The sequence below is a fragment of the Osmia lignaria genome, chromosome 11 (genome assembly GCF_051020975.1).
Source record: "Osmia lignaria lignaria isolate PbOS001 chromosome 11, iyOsmLign1, whole genome shotgun sequence".
NCBI lineage: Eukaryota > Metazoa > Arthropoda > Insecta > Hymenoptera > Megachilidae > Osmia > Osmia lignaria.
In genome coordinates this window covers 7,981,846-8,003,183 of record NC_135042.1, presented here as the reverse complement: position 1 = coordinate 8,003,183, position 21,338 = coordinate 7,981,846, and the positions used below count along the sequence as shown (strand labels likewise).

The 21,338-nt window shown below is 36.0% G+C and overlaps 1 protein-coding gene across 2 annotated transcripts in view; it reads right to left on the bottom strand.

Annotated features, from left to right (window-relative positions):
- Cad99C (cadherin 99C) overlaps positions 1–21,338 on the bottom strand; it is a 113,875-nt gene that overhangs the window by 23,045 nt on the left and 69,492 nt on the right. For both annotated transcript variants that reach the window (XM_034322970.2, XM_034322966.2), the window contains exons 2-6: positions 18,599–18,671; positions 12,009–12,074; positions 9,772–9,950; positions 6,429–6,551; positions 1,941–2,204 (exon numbers count right to left, since the gene is read on the bottom strand). In XM_034322970.2, coding sequence (XP_034178861.2) covers positions 1,941–2,204; positions 6,429–6,551; positions 9,772–9,950; positions 12,009–12,074; positions 18,599–18,671 — 705 coding nt within the window. The remainder of the gene's footprint in view (positions 1–1,940; positions 2,205–6,428; positions 6,552–9,771; positions 9,951–12,008; positions 12,075–18,598; positions 18,672–21,338) is intronic.

The following is a 21,338-nucleotide window of genomic DNA, read 5'->3' as shown; positions in this document are numbered from 1 at the left end:
CACTGGTTGACCACCATTCCCAACACCGCCTCTTCGTAATGCCCCTGAATTCGCCATAGAGTTGAGTAAACGTACCAATTTGGGAATAATTATTTTAATGGAAACTGTGTTGGTGGTTTAATTAAAAAGCAACTGCTCGGAAGTGAATGCAATGGTCCTCGGTGTACATCTACCTTTTACGAGATCTCTTAACGACATCAAGAAATGAAATATTACAATGTTTTATCATTCGATGAATTTTTAAAAATAAACTATTTGATACCCAATTGAGTTGAATAAAAAAAGGGATTAATTTTGTTGACAATTATAGAAAGGTATATAAATTAAAATATTGCAAATTTTGCAACTTTGTAAGCAAGTTTAAATTACATACCACCTATATGATAACGTTACATCGTAATAGTTGAATATTACAAGCTAAAATGAGTGCAAAAGAGGATTAGCGAAGATTTCAGAGTGCTTAATCCCTTGGGGTTGACCACAGCCGGAACTACTCTACTGAAAGCCAGGTCCTCCATTTGCTGGTATAATGAAAACACGAACTAATCTAAATACCTACGTGTTCTATGCTTCAAAGCATGTACGAGAAACGCAATATTTAGTATGAAAATATTTATTTCATATCTTTTAAACGAGATGAAAGAAATAATATAGGTAGTGCATAAGTGCATCGATGCACTTGCATATGCACTTATGCATTTACTTTCTTCTAATGAATCTGCATATTATATTTCGCGTAAATAAATTCTTTGGAATACTTTACATATAAAAATATTAAAATATAATATTAAAAAATTAATAATTCGTAAACTATTTCATACAGAAATTTAAAAAATCTCACGATTTCTTAATTTTTTGACATAGCAATATAAAATATTTAAATTTCTTCTCCCTAAAACTGCAATTCATAAGTTAATTTGAATAATATAAAAAATCACTCGTTATTCTGGAATAATATCGAAATGTACCTGAATCGTTATCGCATTTGCACCTAATTCCGTCGAATTTCGACAGAAAGCTCCCAGTAGGCTTGCAAACGTTAGTACCGATTAGCAACCAAACCGATCGCGAGCACGAGAGCCAAGGGAAACAGTTCCAGCACAGTTTACGAACCGATTAAATAACGTCGGCGAGATTTCCATAGACAAATGGTCGGTATCTAATGTAAAGCGGGGAAATACGGTCAAGCGTGAGCCAGAGATTGCAACCGACCCATTCTTATCCAAATCGGACGACGCATTTGCATATAATGTAAGCGCATGGAATTGCAGCATATTTTTATGAAATTTTAACAGAATTCACGTTTAAGAGCATCGCGAATGCCTTGAATTATAAAACGGGAAATTATAATGCCCGAGTGATCGATATACGCGTGTACCGTTAGGCGTAATCGATGTCACAGGCTTGATAAATTACACGGTTGAAATAATGATACACTAGCAGGCTGCGTTTTTATTATCAACAGGCTGTGCTTCATGGTCATTAGCTTCACTGACTGTGTTTCATTACCGGTTTGCATACTATACATACGAATTGTTGTTTCAGGGAAATTTTAATCCTACCACTGTCAAGTGTTTTTGCAAGGTGAGAGTATTAATTTTTTATGCAACAACATCTATTCCGCTCTATGAGAAATTGCTGCATTTCAGCGAACTTTCTTAATATGAATTTTAAATTGAATCGTGATTTGGATAATATTAACAAATAGAAAATAATAAGTAAACTGAGTACTTTCATCTACGTGATCTTGACGATTCATTTTATCAGCCAAGTTCAATTTTAGGTTCCTTCTAATTTTACAAATTTAATACAACCCCTTTGAAATAATTTTTGTTTAAATGTTTGAGTACCTGATAGCACTCTTATAAAATACATTCCAAAGATTTGAATTTACGAATGACCCGGTTCCATTATTTGAAGATTAAACAATCGACACTTACCGAAGCCAAAATGGTGACGAGATATCGTTGCGTCTTCTCGAAGTCGAGAGTACGATTAACAGTAACTTGGCCTTGATGAGGTAAGTTTATGCTGAAATAACCGTATCCATCGGCTGTCGTGATTCTATTCCGACCGACTCCCTCGTTATTGCCGATTCTAGTTCCGTCTCCAGGAGCGATCGAGTACTCGACAATGCCATTCACACCGGCATCTGCATCTACGGCGACTACATTTTTAAAGATCGTAGAACCAACTGGTGTTAACTGCAAACAGAAAAAAATTTTTTTTAAATAAAATTTCTAATCAAGAAATTGATATCAATTTTATTTCTGTGAGAAATTTTCTAGATGAGAAAAATAAGTTTTCCTTGGGGCAAAGGTGGAACGTGCCACCCCCTGGCCATCTTTCATTTTTGCACAATACATCGACGTATCATTGCCAATATAATGCAACTATTAATTATCTTCGAATTAACAAACTATACTTAACAGAATGCACTTTCAATTTCATAGTTAGCACAGCATGACCTATCGTTCGCAATTGCAGAATCGCGAGAGTTCCCTCGATCGAGATCGCGGAACGCCTTCATGATCTCTGTTTAAACTAATTAATCCCCGACGAAGCTGACCGGTCGAATGGTTTCACAAAAGAGAAACTGAGGAAGCTGGATTATTCCCGTCTGATAATCGGCCGTGAAGCTAAAAATCGGCCACGCCAACGAGAGATATTCGCTCATAAGTTCGTATCGGAGCACGTTCTCTCCGCGATCGAGTTTCCACCGCGAAATTGTACTCTCGCTACGGTAGCCTGATTTATCGAGAGATTTATCGGGAAGGCACGATCCTACCGAACGAAAAATTCTGTAAATTATCCCGTTGTAATTCTACCGTGGTACTGCACGTATGTTGTACGCTCGGCTTAACTGTAGATGGTCAATTATTCTCTGATGTAGGAATTGAAGAGGTTGCAGTGATAAGAATGCAACTGCAATTTGTAAGTTTATCTTATTTTGTGAAGAAAAATGTTTGAATTTTCAAATGCTATAAATTTATATTGTTTCAAGACATGTGTCGTTTTCATCTACCTTCCTATCATAACTAGGATAAATAATTACCCATTTGAATTTCTCAAGAATTTTATGTCCTATTCAAATTTTACTTGCTAAAAGAGCCATAAATTTTGTCACTTTCTACGATGTTTCTCTAATGCTGAGTTACGAATACATTTTTAGTAGGAAAAGGAAATATTGAGGAGAATTTCTCTTTTTTGGGAGACTTGCATATTAATTAGTATATGAATTACCCTTTTTGAATAAAGAATATCGTGTCAGATTTACAATTAGTTAATTAACAAACAAGTTACTTTAAGATTTGATGAACCTTCTCTATTAAACACCTGCCAGACGTCATCATCCTGAATTAATGAATACTATTCAAAAGGTATGAAAAATTAAAAAAAAAATATTTGTAGGGAATAATAATAACCTTAATGAACCAACTATACGTCTCTTTGATTACGCAATTGCGTGTTTATTGATTCGAATCACCCGTGTTAGATGCACAGTTACTAAGAACTCTCGAGTGCATTTTATTGCATAGAGCAGTGGTCAATCCAGTAGTAATTAACTGTACTTAGCGATAACAGCTACCGTTTAGCAACGTAAGCCTCTTTAATTTGTAAAGCAAAGAACAGGCATAACAGTATATTTCAATTACTAGACAGGAAGGCAGTTGCACTTTCAAAAAGTATGCATACATTACATTATAAAAGTTTTTAAGTGACTGACAGATGCAGATAATGCAAATTCAACGAAAATTTAAAAAAATTGCAAAATACAAAATATTTATCAATCAAACATCAGTTTAAGTATAAGAAATCGTGTAATTTCCAAAAATCATAATTTATCACAGTGAGATCAACAGCTACGAAAACTTCCCGAAAGATTTTCTTGTACTATTTTTCATTCCAAACATCATAAATCACTTATGAAATTTTCCTTTTTCAGCGTTGAAAGCATCGAGAGCGGTGTAATCGATCAATTAAAAAAAAAAAACTCCTAAAAGAATGCCTTCAGTATTGTTTTTACCAACTCGAGTGTAATGGTAACTCAGAAAATGAATTGTTTCGAGAGAAAATTTTAACATTTCGTTAAAAATGGTTTCATTATTATTAATCAAGTCACGGTATACGAACGTGTTGAACTTCGAAACAACAGGCAGAGGAGAATGAAATGAAATCTGTACGATTTCAATCTCGCAGTATCCTCTTCTAAATACCAGAACCGGGGAGACAGAATTGCATCATCAACTATTCCAATCTCCGAACGTTTCGTTTGCCAGATGACTGGACGAACCAATTAAGTTATCCGAGTTGTCGACGAGTTATCCAACACATCCTCCCCACCCTCTAATTGCAAGGATCTATTTCTCGAAACGAGCAAAGGGGAATTATCGGTTTGCCTGTGTAACGTGCACGCGCGCCAACTATTCGCAACGAACCCTCGGAAGTGTCGTCGCCGTCAAAGAGGAACGAGCTTAGCTCGCACGCGGATTCCTCTTCTTTTCTGCATTCACGGACCGTTATAATAGAAATGGCGTGTATCTAGCGAAGTACCGGTTAATCCAACCGGATGCCGCAACACGCGTGCGTTCGATACCATGTTAATACGCGTTTTAATGATCCTGTATTTTATGATCGCGAACGTTATCCGGCTGCATCTGTAAGCTATCGCGAGCGTAACGGTATATTAAAGCTGTCCACGATCGTTCGGCCATTAAATGGCACACACGGCACATTGTAAGGGATGCAATTGAGGATGTTGGCTCCAACAAATGGTATTTATGACTGCGAGAACCGAGGACAGGACCTTTTTCTTTCATTGATGGATATACAATAGGTTGGAAAAATTCTACCGACAATGAGGATATTTTATCTTTTCTTCTTAACACTTTGATAGCGACGTTATGTGGATTTTCTTGTGTATTTGACATTTTAATAGGTACTTTCTTGCAATTACAACTCTAATATTAATTTTAATTACGATTCTAAAATTAGTAAATTTACAGCATACATAAACTCGAACTCTCAAGTTAGTGACATTTTATTAGAGAACAAAAGGAATTTAAAATTGCAAGAATCAAAGGTTTCATGAAGTGTCACATCATCAAAATGTTAATTATAAGTTTTCATATCCTGAAAATTTCATATCATTGAAATTTTGGATAATTTGCAGTTGTGTAGTAATTCAAATCATACTACAAATTAGAATTCAGAGATTACAAATAATATACCATCATTAGCTGTGCCTATACGAAATCCGTCGGAGCAATTTCGCATTCATACTACTTTCGATTTCGATGAGAATTCCGTCACGCAGCGAGTTCATTGACTCTGAAGAACTCGGAACTTTAATAGCAAAGTTCGTTCACGCTTTGATGAACGTATCATCTTCGAGATTCATTTGTTAAAATTTCTTTATAAAAATTATTTTATAAAAAATAAAAGGGCAAAGAATAATCTATAGTCTATAGTGAGGCAATACATTTTTTCATGTACGGTATTGATAATAAATAAAAGAAAAACAGTATTTAAATAATTCTATCACTGTTAATATAAATATATTTATGTAAATTTTTCAAAATTAATCTAAAACTCGGTATTAAAAGCTAATATAAAGAATTTTATTTTTCTATTTTGTGACAAAACTTGCAAACCAACTATGTATGAACGAATAGTAAAAAAAGAATCATTATTTTTCTATGTAACAAAAGTATCAATAAATCGTGCCAAAGATAAGAGACTTTCTGCATCGTTGCAGATACCAAAAAATATATTGATGATTACGACCGTTTCAGATGCTTCACATTATCGCCAGTAAAAGTGTCCAACTAGTCCAATAAATTCCAAATTTATACGCTTGTTAGCGTCTAACGTTCTTTTATATTCTCCACGGGAATCACAGTGGCCATAGTTTATTGCAAAAGGAAGTCTAATCCTTCTGATACCCGTATTTATAGTACAATCATTAACCGAACCGACGTGTAATATAAAACTAAATGATCAACATTATTATTAAATAACATTTTTGTCTCGTCGTTTAGAAATCAAGCCTCTTATCGGTAGCGTTACACCGTGCTAATGATTCGCTTCGCTCGTTTTCGTGTTAGCGTAGCTTTATTGAAAGTGTAGAAATGAAATTCTAAACGACGATTTGAAGTTCAATGCCGTTATAATAGTTGATCACCTGTCGATTTCACGCTCCCTTACTTTGCAGAAAATTATAGTGCTTCGTTATCATCTTTCTTTATCGCACAATAAAATATAAAAGATTTTGACAACTGAATGCTAGTAGAACAGCTACATCATTATGCGGACGGTAATCATATGGTAGACAAATCTCATTAATTTCATATTAAGAAAAAAGCTAAGCACTCTTAATACTTTTTTGTATGGTGAAAGGGTATATGGAATACTTTATGGTGACTTACCTCTGGCACTGTAGTCTCATATGGGGTGTTGATGAATTTTGGTTTATTATCATTTATGTCGGACACTCGCACGATCACTGGTATCGTCCTCTTCTTGTTCGTCTGCTTTACAGAGCAGCTCAACTGAAAAAGAGAAAATTGGAAATATTATTAAAAATTTGAGTAATTAAAATTTATAAATATACGACTTTAATATACTGTGTAGAGCAAAGTTGGGCATTATTTCAAATAATCTTCTGATATGGACAACCAATTACACTCTTAAAAAATTAATATCTTTTTTGAAAACTAATACCACAGGTTTAATTATAAGCATAACATTCTTAGAATAAACATAATTATCCTAAGCAAGTTGTATCATGCACCATGCGATTCAAACAATTCCTAGCACGTGTTTCCACGTTTCCTATCGGTGAAATGCCTGTTACCGTAAACAATAATGTCCGAACAGGTTCACAAGAAATTTTTATCTCCACACGTGCACGCAGAATAACCAAGAAATTCTGAAGAAAACGTGCAAGAGTAACTGTACCTACAAGAGTAACATTGGTAGATTGTGATCTAACAATGTGATTTTCTGTACCCATGATTTACACTATTACGATAATTGCCGTATAAGATTGTTAAGAATCGAATCAATCTTCCCTTCTCTATATGAACAAAGGTTCGTGTATACAGACAAGATTTTCTAGCAAGTGGATTTTACCCGGTCAATTTGCGAAAATGGCAAACACGAACGATCGTTTACGATAGCAGAACGCTGCACTAGACCTTTCACATTCCTTGCGCCATAGTGTCATAAGAGACAACGTGCATTCTCGGGTGCCAATATGGCTACGGCGAACGGTACACATGGTGTACCATCGTAATTACCAACAGTGAACAGTCTGATCGCAAATTCACTTCTACTTTAGATTTACCTGTATGTCTATTGAGAATTATAGGTTTTCAATCGCTACTTTTCTTTCTTGTTACCATTGCAAATGCTAAAGTGCAATGAACACTGGTACCATTCTCTGATAGTTTCAGAGGAAATGAAATGCGGAATGATTGTTTTACGTTTCATGGAAATGGAGTGGAACGATTGCGTTAGATGTTTCAAACGATAGCTTTTTGAGTAAGTGTATATTAAACAAGTTTATGTAAATATTCTAAACCTATTGCTATTAAAAATTAAATTTTAAAATATGGTAATTATGTTTTCAGGTGACAAAAAATTTTAATATAGGTAGAAATTACAATCAAATGCTATTATTTTCATTAAATTTCCATCAGAACTTTTATAATTAAATTTTAAAATGTAATATCTGAATATTCATGCGATGAAATCTCATTTTGAACGAACAGTTTATACATCATTAATGTTCCACCTACATCAGCTCATAAATAACAGCCGATCGATTCCCATCTCATTTAACACTCTGTTTTCATACCATCGCACTACCATGATCCCGTGCAAGAGAAACGACTTTGCAAACAAAACACACCGTTCTAAACGGGAAATACTCCAGCTCGGTCTCCAAGTGAGCGTAATCCTTAAAAGTAGCATTGGGATTGAGCCTATTGGGTTGGTAAGATTTACGTGGGAGATTTTGAGATTTACTAAGATAGCTGGATAATTTAATTACTTTGACTAAAATTAGAAGTATCAATCTTTGAAATTTGAAAAATTTTTTTGAAATTTTCACTTCCCTTACTTGGCTCGAAAATATACCAATAAAAAAGATATGTATCTTAGGAAAAGACTGGGAAAGCCTAGTGGTTCCTTCTTTTGAAATGTTGAATTTTTGGTCCAAGTACCTTCATAATTTTTTGTAGAGAATTAAAATAGGATTCAATTGATGTACAGCAAGGTACAAAATTCCAATAAAATTTTAATAAATTATCAAATTACCTATAAATCACCCAAAATGTTCAAATGATTCATTAATAAATGTATCAAAGATCTCCAATTATGTAACGTTACTGTAACAATAAGTGGATTAAAAAACGAACAGCTGGCATATTACTTTCTTCCATTAAAAATAAATCACCGTGTCCATCTATTATTCATGCTTCCAAATAGAAACACCCCCTTGAATCGTTACCGAAGTACACCAACGAGGGTTTTATCCACTAACACCCTCGCGTTGTTTACGATTCACAAGTTGAAAAGTTACGTTGCTTCCGGATTTGTGGCAAACAACTTTTTACCAGAGGGGTTTACTACAAAAAATTATATGGACGGGTAACGAGATTCTGTTCCAAGAATTAGAAGGGGTTTCTTGTATCTGGTAGAAAGACGGTGCCAACTTTAGAATCGATCGTAGCCTCTCTGTTCAACTTTCGTTTCATAGCAAAAACTGTTTGAAACGGAGCACGTCTTTGAAAATGTCATCGCCATGGGACCAGAGAGATAATTTTTCACTTGACCGAGATCACTGTTATTTACGATAACGAGGATTTTCCTTACTGAAATCGACGTTTGACGGACAATCGACCATTCAATCACAGTCATTAGCGATTGTCAGGTTAAATAGTTCACTTAATCCAACTTCGAAGAATAACGGTATAGACACGTGAACTAGATTCTACTATACGTATAAATTTGCTGGCTATGGAGTTTATGGTGGTACGTGGATTATCTTAACGAAGACTTTAATGGTTATGGAAATTTGGCGTTTTCAATTATTTCTCTACTATTAGAGATGATAGAATTATTTTCTCGCATTTCTTTATGAATTTTGGTTGAAAAATTCTATAATTAATTTTGGAATTTCATAACAGAGGTTGTAAACATGAAATAAAATAAAAATGAAAATAAACTAATGCCATGAAATGAAATAATTTAGACATCAGCCTTGCTGCAGCAATGACACAATTCACTTTAATTGATACATTTTGTCTAATTGCGACAAAGAAGCAGGTAGAATTACATAAGGAATGTCAACGAACAAGAGCGAATTCCTTTGAAGAAAGGCACGCGTTCGTTATTGATTGTCTCGATTTCAAGCACCTTATTTTCCGTCTGATCTGCGCTCTGTAACAATTTGTGCTATGGTGGTCCGTTGGTGACTTTATCGTAGAAAGTAGTTAAATGATATTTCATGGCTCGTGGATAACGTATTACCGATACGTAGCTCGTAAACTTTCTCGATCTAACACGTGTATCAATTGATTATCGGAATTCCCATCCGTTATTTTCTTATCAATTCTTATTACTCTAATAGCTAAGCATGAAAAGTGGCTATCAAAGACCCCACTTGTAGCCTTTGAATTTTAGTGAAAATTTAAAAATGCTTTGATGAATTGCCATCCAGTCGGAAACGTTAATGTTCAGAAGCGGAAATGAAATAAAGCTTACCTGAAAAACAACGTGCGAAAGATTTTCGTTGTCCCTGTCTAAGGGTTCCAGAAGCTGTAGTTTCTTGCCGTTTAATTTGAAACGAGGCTGTCTTCCAGGGAAAATCAGTTCCAGCGTGGTCTCGTTATACGGATCACCAGATACCGGAAGCTCCTCAGGCACGGTCTTCTGATCGATCGCTGAAAAATCAAAGCCCGTGAACCAATTGCACGGTCACGCTGCACAGCGATTTGTCTGGGAAGCAATGTGGTAGATGAACTATTTGCAATTTACTGAACGAGATTTCTATAGTGGTTGGTACATAACAAGATACTTGTTTCGAAGATAATTTACGATGGAATTTCTACGTGTTATGGATCGATTAGACGTTAGAAAGTTAAGTGTTATGTACAATCAATGTTAAAGATAAATGGTCGAAATATTTACGAAGAAAACTGTGTGAAATGCGAGGTTTTACTTCTTGCAGTTAAATTTATGTTCTGTGAAAAGACAGTAAAATTTTTCAAGGCAGTCTGAATAAAGTAAAATTTATTTTGATTGCAAGCAACAGAAATTTCCTTTCATTTTTAGTGGAATTTTAAAAATTTTCATATAGTAACTCTTGAAATCACTCTTATTGCACTGAAAAATCATTTTATTATTCCTTCATATATTTAATAATCCAAACACTCTGAAATTTTATTTCAAATTTAAATTTACATTTTTTAAACCATTGAAACTAGTTAAAATAAAAAATGCTTTTTATTTGAAATACATAAGATACAAAACTCATTGACGAAGATGCAATATAAAAATATAAAAATAGCAAAGGTTAATCGATAGCAACATCATTCATCAAGATAACCGAGTTTGAAATATTACTGCCAAATGCATACACTTGATGATAAGTCTAGTTAACATGTGCATCTAAATGAATTTATTTTGCACTTTTGTTGTCTACGTTGAAAAAACGCATCGCACAACGAAGCAATTAAATGTTTAAGGAAGAACGGGTCTAGAGAAAGGCAAGGCTAGAGTATTAGAATCAAGTAAGAGTCTACAAAATGACTTCCTGATGCTCGGCCTGCTGTCTGCGCTCTGGATAATTAATGTTATCTTCACAAACTAGACGCGATCTCGAGCAATATCTCATTAATGACATCCAACGTTTCCTAATTGCATCGCGTCGATCCCTTTTCCTTCTTTCCGCATAATTTCTTGCCAACAAAATCCTGTCGCGCGAAATTAATGGAACAGAACGCTGTTCCATTTAATTTTTCAATTGAACGCACAACCCGCCTTTATATCAATGATTCTATCTGTCCAGAGCTGCAAACGTTGCTTTTTTGATTATTGAATTGAAAGCTATAAATAAAATAGGTTTGCAAAATCTGTATCAGAATTTGTAGAATTCAGATTTTGTTTCTTTATGTAGCATAAGATAATGGTACAAAGAAAAGCATTTTCAACTTTAATTAATATTTCTAATTAATTCTTCTTCTTCTAATTATTCTTGAATTTTAAAAAGAGCGTTGCTTTTTAATAGAGCATAACTATGTTTCTTTAGTATTGCACCTAGGACATTCTGATATCATTCTAAGATTCTTCACAAAGATATAGTTGCAAAGCTGGAGAAACATTGAAAGACTCTACGTGAAGAGCCGGCTTATGCCCCAAAGCCTAGAATTGCTTCAACAGTCAGAATCGAGGCCATGGAAACCCGAGGAATTTAACATTTAATGTTATTTTAATGTCACCCCGTTGCACGTTGAAAATCAATTGAGATCAAACAGATTGGAATGCAATTCTAAAATAAATATCTACTATTTTCCTTAAACATGTAAGAACTCTATGTTTGCCAAAATTTTAGCAAATTAATATTAGTGAATTTTTTAATTAATTGTCTAAAGTACGAAAAAGGATTAATTTTTTAATATTTTCAGTGAAATATAATGTACACTTAATATAATTTTGAAAGAAACGTAGAAATGTTTCTACCAAAAATTTCCTATCTTATTTCACAAATATAAGAAAATATTTTAATAACAAAGAGATTGTTGCATAAACAATTATCGTTCAATAGCCAATATGTTTGATTAATCAAATGAAGTGTAACCACTCGTGTATACTCGTTATCGTATACAGGTAAAGTAGGCTTGGTTATTCATGAGGGTCAGATAATTGAGTATTAATTAGAGGAATTAATCGCGCCTACGCCGTAAGTGTTAAGCGTAAATTGAATTAAAACGCAAACTCACCGTCTCCTCTGCTCTCCTCGATGTCAAGAATAATATTGGATTGACCCGACTCCACCTCGCACAGGCCTGGAACAAATTAACAAAAGACCAGGTGTCAGGTTAATATCCCCGATAAATTCAGCCTTAATACCTAACGCTGAGCTATTACGCAGCTTAGTTTTATTATAGAACAGTATTATACAACGCGTATTATACAAAGCTCTTTGTACAGTGTTGTTACCTCATCTTCTAATACATGTAAATAGATGTTAACGGTTCAACCGATATATTGGGTCAATTACCTTTTCCAGGCGATGCTTTTCATCCTAATGAACCTTTAATTATCTATTTCACGGTTTGCCGATATTTGGCAAGGCAAATAACTTTGATATTTCATGCGATGCATTTAAGGGATTAGGGTGTCTTTGCGACTGTAATATCGATGCATGCACAAAAAGTGTCGTTTCTTATAAAACAAGAAATGTATTAAATGAAATAAATTTTACACCTTACTATGGTTTAATAATCATTAATAACGTGACCCAGCTTCCTCCCTTGATCTCAACTTCAATCTCAAGAGCTTCTTATTTAAAATTCACTGAGAAAGTTCACTCGACGTCGGTCGAGCAGGTGCAAGAAATCTGTCTGACCGGAAACGTGACTCAGCGACGCAAAACGTTCACTTTGGAGGAAAAGATTATGGGATTACCGCGTCTGTGTTCGTGTATACGAATGAAAGCTTACGACAGACGCCAGCTGTTCAAGTGCCTTTGCATTATTCTATTTTTATTGCGGTTTAACGATCCACCGCATTAATCGAGATGCGTTCGTAATAGCAATCAAATCGCAATCAAATAACCCTGAAATTTCACGCATAGATATCAAAGGAAGTGCAAATGCTATGAATTGAAAATCATTTCACTGACTTCCTAGAAATATTTCCTCCAGGAAGTATAATTCATAATATTATTAATACTGTAACATTTCCAAAATTTTCCAAAATTGTCATTAATTAATTCCTACCATATTAACCTTCTTGACCAAAAAAATGCAAATTCAATGAAACACAGAAATGGTTAAATACCACTCTCAAGTAGAAAACGTACCACAAGGGTGAACCTAGCAGACATACCATAAGGGTACCTAGAAGACATCAATAGGGTGAATGATCAGCAAAAGGATACCAGGTGATCTTATGGTATCCGGCTTCCTTAATAATTCACATTCGCGTACTGCACCCTAGAACCTCACGAGTGTTCTCACCTGACACAAGGGTCAGCCGAGGTCTTCAGAACGAGAAGATCACAAAAGGCACATTGCCTACGCGTGCCTCTAGCTACGATCTTTCTGTAAAAGGTTAACGTCGATCGTTAATGGCGAACGAAGATGCGCCGCTCCTCTCGCAATGAAACTTATTCCCTTGGTCGGGACGCTCGATGACATTTCGCCATCCTCGTACGATTTACCCAGTTTGTGCCGTTTAAAGTATCCGGGCCGCATCTTTAATGGAGACAACCGACGGAAACGTGCCGCGGACGGGCTCAGATGATTCCTTGTACAGGAAAACGGTAGACCGACACACGATACGAGAGTTGTAAGGTTGCCGGTGAACGATGCCGGTCCAATGTAGGAAACGGTGTATCGCTTGATCGAAGGAATATTTAACCTCAAGCGACTTTCGCCTATCTTTCTTGCCACGGGACACCATGCTTTCCGTAAAATCGTGCCGCTCGAATGGCGCACGGAAACGTGAAATGTATTCCGTTAACACGAGTCGCATCCATTCTTCAGTTTTTGCACCTTTTACGCTACGATGTTAGGGAAATTCTATGCACATTATAATAGGACATTTTGTAAGTAGAACTTGTTATCAGAGGAAAGATGCCAATAGATGACATTTTTCAAAGTATGGCTTGCAATTTTTCTTCGGAAACATAGAAACTCGGAAATTTCGAATTCTTGATTATCTCCTATGTCAATTAACGTTTATCTCTGTTAAATTGATAAAGTCCAAAACTTAATAGCAGCATTTCAGAATTCACGAAATCCAAAAGATAATTGGCACGAATCTTTTGAAAGTTCTTTCTAATAAAGAAAGATTTAGCATCGAACCTCAGCCATTTCTTGGAAAGCGAGTGTATTAGAAAGCGCATTCTGAAGGAGTAGACATACCGTGCCGATCGCGACCCATATCTCCCGTTGGTTCCTGGTTAGGCGACGTATCACAGTAAGAAACTGATCCTGTAACTTCATTTTAATGAAGAAACATCATTATATCCTGTTCTTCCACTAATTAAACCTGCGTTACAGGATATCCTTTATCAATTACCTTAGGAACTTCATTATTCTCATCCTCGTCTGAATAACTAACATGAAATGGGTTCCTGTTACAGTTGACTTGACTTCAGGGGAAGAAAGAAGTTACATCAAAGTAGCAGGTAAAGAGATTGTTTTAGTAAGAATTTTGTTCAAGATTTCCAATATCTTGCCAAGATTATAGCTAGTTTTTCAGAGGAAAGATGCTAAAAATATTTTCTGGATATATTTTTAACATCAGAAATATTTTAGTGTCGATACGTCTTCTGATCCTTAGGTACCTGAGGTATTAACCTAATTATTGATTGGAGGATTAAAGTGTTAATTGTAGCAAATTAATCCATGAAACTTTTAAAACCAAAACTTCGAATTAAAAATCTCGTCAGCTTCGAACAACGTGCAACAGAATGCTAACAACACGACAGCTTCGAAACCCGCAGGGATTATTTCTGTCTGCTTAACGACAATAGCGACACAATTTGATATATCGCGAGAGGCTTGTAAACCGCAAATGGATAAGCATCGTCGTGGATTCCAGTCGCGACGTCGTTAAAGATGAAACCGAATTTACAGTGGTCCCGGAGAAACTGGCGTCGCTACCAGTTTCCTTTGTTCCCGGCGAGCATCCACGGAAAAAATACAAGCCGCGGCAGTTCATAATCTCTTGCTGATTTATCGAAAGGATTCCCTCGGCTACGTGGCGTGTTACTTTTACGACTGTATCGATTTTATATGCCGTGCACACTGGCTGGCGTTCGACGACGATGTTTACGAAGGTTCGCTGTGAGCTACAAGCGGCTGGAACGCGATGAACGGCTATGTGCACTCAGGTACAAAGTACGTGCGAGAGACCGGCGTATAGATGGCTTCTTAAGACGGATAAAATGTACACTCCATGGAAATAATTTCCCCAAGACGGATAGGAAATACGCACGATGCAACAAGGTCGATCCTGAATGTACCGAGTATCTGACGATGCTTTACAATGCGAAGGAACTGGCACGATTGCGTTGCTGATACATGCCTGAGCATCTGGACGAAATTTATATGAACCTGAAGAGCTATGGACTTCTATCTGCTTCTCATTTTTGATCGAGATAGGGAGGAAAGTGGATGAATAAACTAACTCTCGAACAGCGGACCATCTAAATGTTACACCGTTTCTTTGAAAATTATTCTTGCAATATATGAAACACTTTTGTTAAAAATTATACATTTAACTTTAGATTAATACTCTTGTATACATTTTGTAAGTTTGGGTCACGATTCACAAAGGCTCCGCTGTTCAAGGGTTAAATTGCAAGTAGTATAGATGAATATTTACTGAAACCATGTCCCTATTTTTAGCTGATACTCTATCTTCAATGTTACTGCTATCAGTCATTTAACTTGACAGTGAATCAGACAGAAAGTATGAATGAAGAGAGCAAAATAACACCTCCAGCATTAAATTACCATGTATAAGAAGAAGAAAAATAAAGCAAGCGCAGGCATTAGCATTTGATCTGAATAGCAAAAAGAGGAAAGGCATTAGCTACACCGTCCACGTGCATCGTTTTTACTGCCTGAAAAAGCTAGTTTTCCCTCTAAATTGCACCACGATGTTCGACCAGAAGCACAATTTAATCATACAACTGTAAGATTATTGAATCCTTGTATGCTATTTGCGAAGGCGCTGGTAGTAATAAAGATTAGGTAAATGGTGCGTCGAGTGTAACACACGTATCAATCTCGAATTCGTATCAGCGCGATTGCGTTAGAGAGACGGGTGTAATTTCTAGCAATCGAGCTGCGGCATCGGTAATTGCAGCAGGGACATTAAATGCGATCGAGCCTTTGGCCGCGGGCGCATCGGAAACGTTATTTGTATTTCGAGTTTCGATGGTCCGGCGGTAAATGCAGGAATCCGGAGACCGGTGTTGCTAAAACGATTTCCACGCGTGCCAAATCAAACAGAAAAGTGAGGAACATCTGGGCAATCAGCTCGACCATTAGCCACGGATTTAGAATTTAAATACTTTTTCTTGTTAACATTCAAACATCTTTGTTTTTATCTGTTCTAATTAAAATTATTATAATAAAGCTGAAGTGATGATATGCATATATAAAAATTTTTATTTTAACAAAGAATTTAAATGAATTTTTCTGGGTGCCAGAAATACAATATTTGGACATTAATAAGAAAAAATGAATAATATACAATAGATTAATTTAATTTTTCAACCTATGGAATATTAACGAGCTCTACGATTCTCACCCCTATTCAATTTAACTATTCGATTGAATCAAATATGTGACGACCAATGACCATCACTGTGTATTTAATTTGATCAAATAATTTCAAAGCAATCAATGCAAATGGATTCGCGGTACCATGAATATTTTACTAATGGCTTTATATTAAAATCATAAGGCATACAGTTAAATTGAAAAATCAAATCAGCCATTTTGTACTCAGAATTTTAACGAAATTATTATATAGTTATTTTTATTAAACTTTGAACTTCAATGTAGACAGCTGGGTCTATTTCAATCTAGTGCAAACCAACATTGTTACGTCAACAAAACTGTACTCAAAAATACTTGAAATTCTTACTGAACCTTAAAATTGTCGATCAATATACGCATAAAATATTTTCCCCTAACATTGCGACTCCAGTACTGAACACTGACGTTACGTACACCGTTTACCCGAGACATTCGGGTGCTCGATTTAAATCAACAACAGTAGTTTCCACGGTATCGAATTCAAAGCGGAAAGGGACTAAACATTCCTCATCCTGGTTAGTTTTCAACCTCGATTCCCACGACTTCCAGCTTGGCCATTTGAAGAGAGTTATGCGCTTGGCTGCAACAGATTTCCCTCTCCCTTTCTCCAATTACCAACTTGAATTCGTGGTCTTCTTTTGTCCGAAACCGCTTCGGGTCTGATCTCTCCTCTTATCTATTACTTTAAACCTTCTAAATGCTACCTATCGCGTGTTACCGCCCCGAAACTACCGGATTTTGCACAAAACCTAATAACAACCCGCGATCGGTGCAATTACCACTCGACCAACCATGGAATTATCACGGCAGCCTTTCGAAACGCCCACGAAACAGCATTGTTCCCTTCACGCCATCACCTTCGTTTTGATTTATGGATGAATATTGAAAACGATACATGTTCCGTGCCGCGTTGTTACACGGCGATTTAGGAATTCGTGAAAAATTAAGAAACACCTGATTTTATTTCTCGAGTCAAAGGAATGGTATTTAAATTCATTATCGTAACTAGGATTTTTGTCCAAGGGTAACTGGATAGCATAACTTTACTAGAAATATAAAATATCTACTTTCACCTAATTTCAATATGCTATTTTTAATTCCAATGCATACTAAAGAATCTAAGCTACCATAAATATATATTTAAAGATATTATATTAAAATATCATTTCTAGAATAAAAATAGGTTTTATAATTTTTTAATAATGTAAGAGTTTTCAATTTTCAATTGAATCAACTTGCAATCCAAAGTGGAATAAAATAGTCAAACTTTTGACTAGTAATTACATGCACCTTGTGTACAGGGAAAGGATTAAAGGCTCGGTTAATTTATTCAACGTATGTGCATTCATTACTAAAGAAGTATTAAACCGACCTTTCCCTAAGAGTTAGTAAAATGTTCCTGGCGAATTAGTTGCATCCTCGATGTACGGTTACTTGTAATCAGCAATTAAGCCTGAAGGGACTCGGAGTTGGTGCGTTTTAGATAATGTAAAAGAGGGAACAGGCTTGTTATACAATCTGTCACCGTGTCGGATCGGGCTGAATGTACAAGCTAAGAGGCGATATCTTTGCACGTGCCGTCAATCCTAGCATCCGTGAATACAGTCGACGATAAACCGCTGGTAAACATTCAACTGACGTAAGTAATTGGCAATCACCTAAGATGGATTTATGTACGCGGGAAACGCGTTTAACCCCCATTCCTCGTTTACATCCGAGAGACTCTTCCTCTTTTGTTTCCAAGCGTTTGCGGAGATCTTACGGGTTCGATGAAAGCACGGTTATTTACAGAATGCGATGAGATTGAAGGAAGCATCTTCTTTAGAACGTCGATTTTCAATGCGAATTTACGGACAAAGTTTAACTCTTTCTGGCTCAAAATTGTTTAAAAGAAAAATAGAATCTCTGATAATAGCCACGCTTCTAAGCTTTGAATTTTTCATCGAGAATTAAATTAATTTCGATTCTAAGAATTTTAATCATTCGGAAAATTTGTAAAAAGTAACAAGAAAAATATAATTACTTACCAGCTTTCGAAGAGACTTCGCGAAGGCATAGAACCACGAAGAAGCAACAGAAGCAAGCAATCCTTGTCCTCGCCTGGAAAAGAAAAAGGAAGCTTTAATAAATCTTGAACGTCTGATAGAATTTCGATAGCAATACACTACGCAAGAGGGTCCGAAATTACCAGGTGCAGTGGTTCAACCATTCGTTAAGTGGCCTCGATTATAATTACGTTAACCGAGAGACACTTAATTACAGGTTAAATTGACGATAATAAAGAGGAAAGAACTTCGATGCTGAGGTTAGTGATGGTAACGACAGCATGAAGAAGCTCGATTAAAAATATACGTAATTAGTCACGGCTGGCTAGACCCATATGCCAAGTTTACAGCATAATCATCATACTCATTAGCCATGCTCTTCATGAGCGTTCTAACTCGAAGCAATTGGCTCAATAAACTTTGAATTGAGATTTACTTATTATTTTAGAATTATTCATCACAGGAGTTTTATTTTATTTTTGCAATTGTTCACTTTAACTGATAATAAGAAACACTAACGGTACAGTGTCTAACAGTACCTACTTCTTGTACAGTAAAAGAGTTAACGACTTGGAAGAAACTATTTAATAAAAAGCAAATAGCTTTCTTTTAGATTCAAACCAAGAGCCATAGATTCTATAAAGTATATGAACAAGTATTGAATTCCCATGGCAGAAGAGCATCGTAGGACGTTATCTTAAAGCATGCATCATTATTCGGTAGGAATTTCAAAGGAAAAGGAACGAGTGGTGGTCAGTGCCTATTGTAATTGCTGCCTCGCCCACGAATTAAGGTCCGTTCATATGCATTATGACTAATTTAGGTGTAAGTTACGTTACAGGAGATTCAATTCAATTTAGTATTCATTTCAAATCGAGTCGATTCTAAGTCTAATTAACTATGATCTAATTCTCAATTAACATTGCTAATGTTAATACTGGTAATATTATTAATATTCATTCACAATCCTTAGTCCTTAGACTGGAATTTTAATAGTTACCCACCACTGGTGCCATCTCCCTTTACACCCCTTTTTCCCTTTGGAAGGCTAACACTCTAAATGTTTAATAAATAATAATAATAAAATATGAGGGCCACCACGCCAAGTGTTTATCAAAAGTATCTCTAAACATGAACAGACCTTTATTCTCACCAGAATCCCATAACAACGTTCGTCCAGCGTAAGTGTTTTCACACAAATACAGATTCTCGCCTAGCAGAGGTATCTTTGCAGAAGATATGAGAATACTTAACGAGGTATAACACGGATTGCATCCTCTCTGCCTTTTTCTCCGTTCCTCACGTTTCTAGGATCAACAGGGAACTAGAGGCTCAACCTACGTGGGGTCTATGCTAATCCAGCATCGATGCACGGTATGTAATAAGAGTGTGCTAGCGACGGGTAGAAAAAAAAGTACTGGACGAAGGGAAACAATGTTATCGGCCCCGTGTGATCTTCGTTCGCTTATATTCGGTTCTCGAGGCGTTTCTCACCTGAACGCACGCGGTTCTCATCAGCGCGTACACGCGGCACAATGGTTGGTTCGCTGATAATAGCCACCACTTTGCGACTAGTCCGCCATGGTTTGCAATCGAAAGGGTCGTGGCACGATTTAAATACTGTCACGCCGCTATCAAGTTGTTACGTCGCGGTAATCGGCGCCGGGGAATTAATACGCTTGCCTGGTCGATTCGATCGGGTAATAACGAAACGCTTTCGACCGGGTACCTCGTTTATTGTCTTGTTTATTGCCGCAGTAAAACGGGCAGAAAATAGTTAATTTATGGTTTTGTGAATCGGACAGGATATTGATGTCATACTGGGTGGTCATCCGAAAATTTATTGACGAAGAAATAAAAAAATTATACGACTCCACTTTTCTCATTTTTCTTCTTTTTTTTTTTTATTGTTGGATTAATTAATCCTTTCTCTATTTAGGTTTTAAGTCAAAAGTCAAAGGGTTAATTTTAAATATTCCTCCACATTATAAAATTATATTTAAAGGAATAGTGTAAAATTAAAAAAAAAATGATAATGTTATGGAGTATAAAATTATTATGAATTTAAATTCTCTACCACTCGATGTCACAAATAATTAATTAAACACCCAAATTAATTCACCCTCTCAGACCTACGAATACGATCATTTTCTAATGAAAAAAGTTGCATGACCTCAATGTTAGAAACTTGTTGCCTTCTAATATAATCGTTGAAACAGAAACAGAAGGATCGAGCACCACGATAGAGGATGTCCTTTTGAAGAAGGGAGTCGCAATTGAATGGTGCTGCCATACAAAGCCACATTCGACCCTCCGCACGATTCTAAGATGTGGTAATTGACGTAACGAGCAGCAGTAGGGCCTATTGGACCAGTAAGATAAAGGAGAAGCATGAATACGTTTCAACGTAATACACGTACACGTTTTACAGCAGCGTTTATAGTAAAGCTGCATCGATAATTTGGCGCCCTTCCTTTGTTTTAGCCAGGCTTCTTGCGACGAGGTATACCTAGTTAACCAGATACTTTCCATATTTTCTAACCGCCACGCATCCAATAGTACGACCAGCGATGGAAACTCCAAGTATGCCGGGTAATTCTCGAGAATTACATCATTAAAATCGTTCAGCACGCCGGGAAGGATTGATGAACGAGACAGCCGGTGATTTAGTAGCGCATAAACATTACCGCGAGCTTGTTATTAACATCATAAGAATACGTGC